At 41.1% G+C, this 11,200-nt stretch overlaps 1 protein-coding gene across 1 annotated transcript; it reads left to right on the top strand.

Moving 5' to 3' along the window:
* Positions 1–5,152: 5,152 nt before the first annotated feature.
* LOC114441382 (corticotropin-releasing factor-binding protein-like) lies at positions 5,153–10,981 on the top strand. The gene is made up of 7 exons (XM_028414281.1): positions 5,153–5,287; positions 5,419–5,506; positions 5,889–6,046; positions 6,839–7,049; positions 7,937–8,091; positions 9,616–9,736; positions 10,409–10,981. The coding sequence occupies exons 1-7, from the start codon at positions 5,207–5,209 to the stop codon at positions 10,561–10,563; spliced, it is 969 nt and encodes a 322-aa protein (XP_028270082.1). The 5' UTR covers positions 5,153–5,206; the 3' UTR covers positions 10,564–10,981.
* Positions 10,982–11,200: the final 219 nt, after the last annotated feature.

The following is an 11,200-nucleotide window of genomic DNA, read 5'->3' as shown; positions in this document are numbered from 1 at the left end:
TGGCTATGTTGGTTTGGTCTTAAAGTTCAGACTGTGTCGTCAAATTTTGACATTTTCCAAAGCCCTGACAATTACTTCAGCTCTTCAGTACTGGGAGCCAACATAGCTGAGAGGCAATAATCATGATAGTTTTCTCAGTCATTTTTCTCCCAATAACAAGCCATTTTTAATCCAATTAGGAGTGCTAACGTGAGAGGCATAATACCACAGCCCCTGGGACAGATGAGAGAATATGCAGGACATTTATCCCGACAGTCAATATTGGATTTCTCACTAAGCAGCTGTGCCTGCTCTCTCTGACATTCTCCACCTCTGCACAGTGATCCGTCCTGATTAAACCGGCTTTTCTACTTTATCAACATTCATTACATGACCTGGTCATGCATGGCCGCCGAAACCAGGAGTAGCAAAGTTACATGCTTCACGTTGGGATTTTCCTCCTCTTCATATTCAACTGTTCAGTGAAAGATGATATATCACATTTTAGATGGTGTGTTTGAAACTGTATGAGCAGATAGAGATGTGATGGTATTCCCCAAAAACTTTCCTCACAGAGAGATAAATAATGAAGCCGAATGCAGCTGGCTGAACTAGTTGTGTGTCTTGGTATAGTGTGTGGTTATATTATCCAGCAGTTGTTCTACTTCAGTTCCTGTCTAAAACCCCCAGATTATAATTGATTTTTAAGCATGGAAAAGTCTGATTTCTGCTCTCTCTCTCTCTCTCTCTCTCTCTTCTTACTGCTGCTAGGACACAGAAAATATGATTTAGCCTGAAAGAATCCAGCAGCAGAGCTGTCAGTGCTTTGGAGCCATCAGCAGCTAAACATTGCCACCTTCTGGTGACTTTAGGGCAGAACAAAAAAAAGGTGTTCCTTTTTTTATCTATTTATACTGTTATTTATTTATTTTTTTTTTTTTAATCTTGACAGCTGGTCAATAGATTTTTTTTTATCTCATCTCTGCATCACTTAATGAAATGTGTCTGTTAAATCTACAGAGAGTCGTACAATTATTGTTCCATCAAAACATAGCTAATAAAACACAGGGGCGAAAAATGCATGAAAAAAGAGGGTTGCTGTTTATAGCTGATTGCAGTCGATACATTTATGCAGCGCACTGAATCATTGTCATTGAGTGCATTGATTATGTGGACTAATCAATGTTTATTAGGCTGGATAAGACTGGTGAGACCACAGCGGAGGCTGAATGAATGATGAAGGAACACATTTACAGAGTGTCAGGGGCCCACCCACCTGCCCTGAACTGTTTCAAAGTGTGAGGAAACTTTAGACCACACGTTAATGGGCCAATATGGAGCACAAGAGCCGAAGTGAGTAACAGGGATCAAAGAAATGTCACATTTTAGTTTAAGAGAAGTCTTTGTTACTGTATTAGAAAGCAGGGTTTTTAGTTTAGTAAGGTTTAGTTACAGAGTTCTTAAAGAAAAACTTGTCTTATATGGTGCCTCCCTATTGACATGCTTGTGCTCCAAAGGCTTCACCTGCGGCCTAGATTACCATGAATGCCTGGTTGTAGTGGATGTCCATATTGGCCAACAGGTGCAGATGTAGTCAGTGCTCTGCTGTGTTTAAAGTTCAAATATCCAAATAAAATTTTCCAGCTCATGAGCTGAAGGGCCCCTCAACTGTGGCTTGTATTCTTCCACCAAGTATGGAAATCAGGGAGCTCCAAGGACAGGAGGAAGAAACATTAAGATTGCACAAGAGGTATACAAATAAACACATTTAAAGGTGATGATCTTTTTGGACTGTGCACCAGCTATTTCCTCATCACTAAACAATGATCTTATTCCCTCAGCCTCCCTGATTGTGTCAGTCTGATTGTTTTTCTTTGGGAAAAGTGGTCCCTCGCTGCTCCAGAACAATTATTCCACATTGCACTCTGTAATTATTCTATTATGTAGAATTATTCTCGTGATCTGCACACACCATCCATCATGATTTTTTCCTTTTTTCTTGTTTTTTCTCTTCCTCATCATGACATCTTCTAGTTGTTTTGTCTGGTATGTGCAGCACCATCAAAACAACATATGCAAAAAATAAATAAATAAATAAATAAATAAAGGCTATATTAGATTAATGTTATACCTGTAGTCCTGGTATGTTTGACCCATTATCTTTTCTTCTGATGACAAAATGTGTAACATAAACTACTAAAAGAAAACCAAACATCCAGGCCGGCATCAGAGGACCTCCTCTGAAGAACTCCGTTGGAAGGTAATTAAAAGAAGAGTGTGTTATCCATCGCTCCTCATTAATGCACCCTGAATTAACCACTTTCAGGGGAGCGGAATGAGGAGGAGGGGACAAGGGAGAAAATCCATGCAGACTTTAAAGTAATCTCTCTCTGTCAGGTCGGTCCAAACGGGGAGGGTCAGCTCATTACAGGCCCCGCAGGAGATGAATGGGTCAGTCAGGCAGTGAGGAGAGCCAGGCTGGACCACTGTGTTGATGGACAGATCCACCACACAAGGAGTGTGTGTGTGTCTGTGTGTTTTTAAAGGGAGTCAATGCACGATGAGGAGCAAAATACTTAGCCCTATATGCTATCTTTGCCAGGGAGCAGGTGTGCAGGAGGAGATGGCATGCTGGGATATAAAGCAGGGTTAAGACACTAATGTCTGGAGGCAGCGATCACTGCGCGTCGACTTTGACCACATGGTGGGGCAGCCGTCACATCTGGCCAGCTGGGGCTGTCATCACAAACACTCCTCAAAATGCACTTAACAGTATAAAGCCTGGATGAGCAGAACTGGTTTTATTTTTAAGAAATAAAATATCATTTTAACACAAATGTGTTCATAGAGAGTGTTTTATTGTCACTAACCCTATAAATCCAGACTAATTAAACCTGTTCCTACATTTACCACCAGATGGTGCTGTAGTCTTGTGTTGTTGACACACAGGCAGCTGGCACTTCAACTTAGATTTGGCTCACTAGTGAGAATATTCATGGTTTCTGAAGTTTTTTTATGTAGCAGAGCGAAGGAAATTAACTTTAATACTCCAGCTGACTTAATGTGTATGTTGTATGTGTGTGTGTGTCACATATGACGTGTTGTAATCCAGATTTGCATTTTTAAAAAATCCTGATTTCTGCAGTGTGACATTTTTACATAAAGTTCATCTCTGAGCAGCTTGTGATGTTAATTCATTCATTCAGAATTTTTCAAGTGAAAGGGGGGGGGGGGCAGAGATCTTAGATATGATTAGATTAGATTAGATGAACTCTGCAAATAGACTAGCATGGAGCAAACTTCATCATTTAGAGCAGTATAATGAGACTGAGGTTACTTGTTCATTAAAATCTTATCGATTCATTTAATAAATTGGATTTAAACAATTACAGTATGTATCACAGCGTCACATCACACACATCACACAGCATTTGTGTGAAGTCACAAATGGACTGCATGACACACACACATACACACACAGTGTAGCATTGTGCTAACATTTTCCTCTTTCCTCTGCTGTCATTCACATTAGCAAAACACATTTTAGCAACAGGACCCCGGCTAATAGGCCCAGACATCTTCTCCACACAAGTAAGGCAACTAATTATTATCACTGGCTATTGGCTTTTAAATGAAAGTAATACACCTTGAATAGGTCATCAGCAGGGTAGGATAACAGGCTGTTAGACTGAGCCTTGTTCATTATTGTTTTGTTTTTTGGTTTGTGGGGTATCAAAACGTCAGCTGTCATTAGTTCAGGATCTCTCATCTTCACTTTAGATGAAAGTGAGGGCTGTGACAGGATGATCATCAGCTCCTACACTCAGCTGCATCAGGCTCTGACCTTTCACAGTGGCAGCACGGACACCAAAAATTAGTCTCATCTAAATGAATTTACACTGTCATTACAAACTGAATTACATCGCAGCTTCTCTCTCTTACTGTGTGTGACTCTTTCTCCTGTTCTGCATCTATTCTCGTCCTTTTTGTTCTTCATGTTGTGCAATATATGAGTCACTCCTCAGTTTGTTCGTGTTTAAAGATGTTACAGCTGTACATTTTAATTCTCTGGCTCTCTCTCTGGCCAGTAAAAACAAGCAGAGAAATGTTCCAGGTGGAGGGTCAGTGGTGTGAAGGTCATGCAGGCGATGACATAACCGCCTCATGCAAAGTCTGGTGGCAGTGACGGCATAGAAGATAACCAGCTATGATGGATCCAAAGCTGTCAATTGGTTCATGTAGAAGACACTGACATTAGGGGAGAGGGATAGAAATAAGGGAGGAGGAGGCAACAACATGAGTGTCAGTGAGGCAGGTGGTACACAACAACATTTCCAAGTAATTCTTTCTCTTTGAATGGTGTGTATGAAGAAGTGTAGAAAAACAAAGCAGTGTGCATACAGGGGATTAAAACTGACAGCTAAAGTGCTTTCACATCTACAGACGCCATACTTGTGACCTCACAGAGGATTTAAGCAGCCTCTAACTTTCCATTTCTGTTTGGCTGTCTGGTCAAGGCTTCCTTACAGAACATAAACTCCATGTTTTAGCCAGTGCAGTATGACGCACGTGAATTTATTATTTTATTGATTATCAGATGAACAGACTGATATTTAACTGTCTGACACCACACCAACATTTCTATTTCTATGTTAAAAGGAAGCCTAAAAGCCAGTTAAGATGTGATGTTGAAGCTGAGGTCCAACCAGGATGAAATAATCATGAGGTCATTTGAAGTGGATGTTTTATTGTTCTTTTTTCCACTTCTAGAAAGATTTTCTGATTTACAGACCTCATAAAGTTGAATTTAAATGACATTATTAAATGTACCTTTCACTGGACTTCATTCTGTACATCTGTCTGTACATATGAAGTTGGCAGATCATTACTTTTCAACATCACACCTGCTTCTGAGTGAACATTTGACAGTTTATCAGACATTAATGTTCTACTCCCATCCTCAGTTTTCACCTCATTATCCATAAAAAGTGATTTAATCTCAGCCTGTGTGACTTTTTACTGTCTTCTAACGTTTTTTTTTTGTCCTCACATGATCCAGGAACCTCCAGTAGCCCGCTGGACTCCGTGTTCGTCAGTGACCCTCTGATGTAGGCCTGCCTGCCTGCCTGCCTGTCAGTCTGTGCTGCTATAAAAGCTGCCCACCTCTCAGCCTGCGCCGTTAGTTCCCCCCCTTCTGCATCAGGAAACACCAGAGACGCACTTCAGCATGTCGGTGGCACTGCGCGCACAGCTGCTCCTCTTCCTCATCTCCCTGTCGTCGAGGATGGGGCTCAGTCGCTACATTGAGGTACGATCTCATTTTTGAAAGTAGAAAGTGGAATTATTGATTGAGTCAGGTGGTGTCTGTAAAGTTTTTTTTGTGTGTGAGTAAGTGCAGCTGAAATGTGGCGTCTGTTTCTGTCATGTTTTTTTATTCAGGACAACGACGCTTCAGACGGATTATATTCTCTGCTCAGTTTGGCTCAGAAAAGAGAGTCTGAGGATTTTATTTTCCGTCGACCTCTCAGTAAGAACTCCTCTAAACAATGGCTTTATTCAGGAGCTGATTACACTTGGCACATAACAACCCTTCTCATGATCAAGTATGTTGAGTGATGGATGTTTGTGGTGCCCATGCAGCTAAATACAACACGTTAAAGCTAATGAACTACCATACATACAGACTAATGCCTGACCTTTGCACATAGGTTGAAGCTGATTACATCCCTCCTATGTTAAACAAGTTAAGTGTGTATGAAGTGTGTTGTAAGGACATAAATCTGGCTGCATAGTCACATTGTGTGTCTGAAAACAGTTAAAAGTGAGTTTTAGCCTGGTTAGAGTCAGACAGTTCACTGACATGTCATGTAGGGATGATGGACACATGACTCTGTGTGTGTGCTCTGCAGGGTGCTTGGACATGCTGGCCACTGATGGCTACTTCACCTTCGTGGCGTCGCGGCCACAGCTGGCGTGTGCTGCTTTCATCATCGCCGAGCCCTCTGAAGTCATCAGTCTGGAGCTGTCTGACGTCAGCATCGACTGCAACGCCGGAGACTTCATCAAGGTTGGCCCGCTCACACACAGGATGAAGTTCAGGGCTTTTTCTATTTAAAAAAAAAAAAAAAAAAGCTGAAGTCTCTGTTTCATCTTCCTCTGTTTGATTAAAATGATTCCAAATGGGGGGTGTCAGGCAACGTTTGAGGGGGCAAACACCAAACTGGATCCTCTCTGCATTGGTCACATTACCCAGAGCAAGAGTGGGAAGAGAAACCTTTAGTTCTAAAGCCAAGCCTGCCAGTTAGACTGCAGTGTCAGATTATGTGGGGCAAAGTGGTAAAAAAGGAGCAGCGAGAGGGAAAGACAGTCCAAAACCTGACAGAAGCAGCAGCTGATGGTGACCTGTGAGCATCACTTTCAGCAGAACACACGCTCAGCAGCAGTTTTTTCTGCTTAAAGGAGATTTACTCAATATTTATAGAACAGTTTGTGTCGGATTATGCTCGTAATTAGAGAGGATTCACAACACAGCAGTGTTGATGGTGCTGGAAATCATATTGGACTAATAGCCTGAGATGAAACAGCTGAGGTTCAATGCCTCGATGACTTACATCGGTGCTACCACATCTGTCCAAAAAACACATCCTGCATCATTTCCTCTTCTTTATATTTCTATATTTACTATGTTAATTGACAGTATCACAGTTTGTATGTGTCCTTGGCAATAAAGACCCCCTGATGATTGGTAGATGTGATCCTTTATACAGTTTCAGTCAGTTTCTGTATATTTGATGCATTTTACACAATAATAATCCTGAATTTTTCATATTAATTTTGATTCCACATGTTTCTCCTACAGATTTTTGACGGCTGGGTGTTGAAGGGAGAAAAGTTCCCCAGCAGTCGGGACCACCCGCTCCCTCTTCACCAACGCTACACAGACTACTGTTCCTCCACGGCACCGGGAGCCACCAGCCGCTCCTCCCAAAACGTCGCCATGATTTTCTTTCGCATCCACAACCCTGACAGCGGCTTCACCCTCGCTGTCAAAAAACTGCACAACCCTTTCCGTGAGTCAGTTTTAAAAAGTCTAAAAGCATCCACAGACAGAAATTCAAAATTATAAATAAATAAACAAACAAAAACCAAAAACAGGTTAGACCCAAGGCCTCGCATCTAAATCAGATTTGTTTTTATTAGTGTGCTTTAAAATCAGGGCTGTATTTGTTTTGGTGCTTGTGTGCATGCATGTGTGTTCTTCCTTGTGCTCGGTCGAGCATTAATCAAGGCCGAGGGCGACATGAAGAGATTGAATGAGAAGGATGCACCTGTTTTCCAGCTGCTTGACAAACACGGTGTTAACACTGTGTCAAGCAACATAACAATCACACTATAAGGCAGAGTAGACAGACAAAGAAAGAGTGCTGACGCACAAAAAAAGGGAGTTGAATGCATTTTCTGGGTGTCAACATCGTAAATCCCAGACCAGTGTGTGAGGGTTTATACAGATTGTGACCATTACCTGCAGATGGTCTTTTATTTTATCTGATTGACGGCTTAGGTCCTGGCCGTAAAAACCACTTTGTATGTCTTTACATGCAAAGCTGTGATATACATTAAATGCCTTAAAAAGTCTCCTTTTATCTGGACTCTTTTACAAAAAAATGTTTCTAAGTGAACAGCATGCCACAGGACTCAAGTGTTCCGACTCCTGTTGGTGCCCATCAACTCTAGCATACTGTTATCTGTTCAAATTTCATTATTCTCTGATCTTTTTCATCACAACTGGAATTGGATTTCATGCTTTGGCCTAATTGCGTCCCTTCCCCCCCGTCGTCACCCTTGATTACATCCGATTTGTGACACGAGGTGTCAATAATGAGTTTTTCAGGTGATGGGGAACTGTTAATTTGAAACCTCTCCTGCTGTGTGTGTGTGTGTGTGTGTGTGTGCAAAGCCTGTAACATCATGTCTCAGAGTCCAGAGGGTAGCTTCACCATGGTGATGCCACATCAGCGCAGGAACTGCAGCTTCTCCATCATCTACCCCGTGGAGATCCGACTGACAGAACTCAGCCTGGGGCAGGCCAAAAGCAATGAGCTCACTGCACAGGTAAGACACACACACACACACACACACACACACAGAACCACCCAGACTGACAAAGACAAGCAAGGAGGGTGTTTGTTGTAGTTTGTTGAAATAATCTTATTTTATTTTATCTAAATTCAATATCAAACTGTAATATTTTGACCAATCAGAGCTTAGATGAAGTGATTAGCACAATCAAATATTCGTTCATGCCTGTACGCTGCAGTGATTTAGTGAAAAACTGGGAAAAAAAACAGATTGACCAGCATGTTAAGTCTTTAATCTGTGTGATTTTAGGATAAATATGACAACCTCTATTCTTTTTCAGAGACTTAATTAATAAGCTAACAAACTTGTAGCTCAGGTTTAATGTTGTTGTGATTTCTGTCAAGCTTAACTCTTGGCAAGAAAGTGAGAAAATCAAACTCCTGCTTTAACCAGTTAGGTTAAATTGCCCTGCTGTGACTTTTTCCATATTGCATTCACCATGTGTGGATATTACTATATAAGCCATTCAACTGAAAAATATTGTCATTGAAATGTATCCAGGGTTTCAGAGGGTCGTCCAGAATCTGTGTTTTATTTGGCAAACAGGCCACAACACACCGCTGGTTGAGCGATGATGTTGACGTCGCTCCTGCTCGAGCAGGTGCAACAAACTCTAAAGAGAGTTGGGAGAAATGAGCCACCTGTTGTAAGGAACTCTAAACTGAGCATGAACGGCTGATCAGAACCACTTAAGGTTTCTTAAAGACATGAATCCGGTTCTAACGCATTGGTGTGAGTCAAAACAAACATAGAAGACCTGTGATCAATATGTTATAGTAACGATGGATTTAATAATGTGAATATAATGTGATACTGTTAATGAATGATTGCCTTCCTCTGCAGGTACTACACCAAACACAAAACTTCCACTCTTATGAGAGAACCTTATTAATCATGTTTTTAATAACAAAGAGTATCAAATGTCTCAATAAAGATGAAGAGTGTAAAATATGTATTCATGAAAATGTAATAAATATGTACTTTATAGGCAGAAGTCGTTCCAAAACCTGGTTGAGCTAGAGAAGGACAGAAGTGATGTAAATCATGCTGATGAAAGGCTGAACAAAACAAGATGACTCCTCATGAGGATGTTGGCAGCTGCTCTGACACCGGCTGCCAGACTGCTGACATGATGATAAACTGTGAGCGCTGAATCTGCCAAATTCAACAACCGGTCATTTCTACTGAAACTTTGGAGAACATTGCAGGTGTTCCAAAGTCAAGTGTTTCAAAGACAGATTGTGTGAATAGTTTTACAACAACCTGAGCAAAATATGAGGAAAGATTGAAATATGAGGTACACAAACAGTTCTGTTCACTCCTTTGACAGTTTTTAGTGAATTATAGCCAGAGAAAGCCCGGAGGAGCCTCATTACTCGGCCAGCTTTATTTATTCTGTGCTACAACTTCTCCAATCAGCAGGAATATGTCACATGTGTTCATCAATATTATATGGTGCGTCATTGCAGCTGCAGTTTACTTTGTCTGTCTTTACAGAAGCAGGTGTGGTCAGGCTGCTCGGGGTCAGGTGACTACGTGGAGCTGCTGGGAGGGAATGGCGTGGACACCTCAATGATGTTCCCCGTGGCTGACCTCTGTTTCTCCCTCAGTGGGCTCGGTGAGTCCAGTGGGGATCTGTGGGAACCTGACCTTCCCTACAGCTGTATTACATTATGTTATGCATCACTTTAAACCTGTTTATATTAAGTTGTTGTATTAATATTCTCTGTAAACAAGTCAGAGGACAGTTCAGAGAAGTTCTAGGAAGAGTCTCTTTAAATCACCACACATGGGGGAAATGCAATGATACCCTCACCTACAGGCAAATTATATATTTTTGCCTGTTTTTAATTTCACAAAAATCAACATTAATATATTCCTGCCTGTGGCAGCACACTTGTCCATTAACTTTGGAACAGTGGTCATAATTTAACCCTGGTAGTGAGATGTGACAGATGCCTTCATCGCCCTACAATAACTAGACATGCACACTGCACATTTTTCCACTGTTTACTGAGGAGACTAATAAAGTGAAGTGGTCCTCCCCTGTGATCACATCCATCTCCGTGGCAACAGCCTGTTATACATGGCAGGTCTGTTCTTTAAAAAATAAACAGACTGCAACATGTTGAATATACCATCTGAATTAACATCATCTGGTGTGATGCAAACCTGCAGATACATTCATCATAAGCAGGATAAGAGGATCTGGCTCAGAGAGCAGGAATGTTTGGAGAGCTGCGGTGTAACGTATCTGTTTTTCTCCTTGGCTTTCCTCGTGGTGCTGCAGCCCAGATGAAGATTGGTTGTGATAACTCGGTGGTGAGGCTGGTGTCCAGTGGGAACTATATCAACCGCGTCTCCTTCCAGTACCGACTACTGGAACAAAACGAGCTTCCCAAGACCCGAGAGAACAGCCTGGATAACTTCTGCAGCGTGGAATGAGATCACACGCAAACACACATACACAATAAACAGACTTCACACACAGTCATCAATCTCTCTGTAAAAATACCACTATAATGACAACGTCCAATTTAACTAATGACGTCAGTAAGTATTTTGTATTGTATTTGCCAAATATTTTAATTAGCAGCCTTATTATGTTAGCTTTGATCATAGCCTATTTATTTAAACACATATTTTTATTCATGGTAAATTTATGGATGATGGTGGATTTAATTGTGTTCTTTTATTATTAAAAATACATGGTGATGCATCATGTTCCTTGACAGAAGCATCACTTTCAGACTCTCTGTTGTTCTATGTATATATATTCGTTACATTTTTCAGCCCTCTGCTGTCTCTGCTCTTTATATTGCCTTGACAACTTATAAAAAATAAATATGACATGCATGATAAAGCACATTTTCAATGTTCCGTTTTTATGAGCCGTCTTTGATTCCTTTATAAACCTGCACATTCACAGGATGTTTGTTGTGCCAGTATGTTTCTGCAGATTCTGTTCATTTTACCAACATTACAGTTATTAAGAGATGAAACCGGTTATTTACAGAGAGCAGACTCTCAAAGCCAAATGCTAAGCTCAGATAAATCAATTGTTATTGTATTAGCAATTGTG

This window comes from Parambassis ranga, chromosome 9 (genome assembly GCF_900634625.1).
Source record: "Parambassis ranga chromosome 9, fParRan2.1, whole genome shotgun sequence".
In the NCBI taxonomy this organism is placed as follows: Eukaryota; Metazoa; Chordata; class Actinopteri; family Ambassidae; genus Parambassis; species Parambassis ranga.
This window is presented reverse-complemented; position numbering and strand designations above follow the sequence as displayed.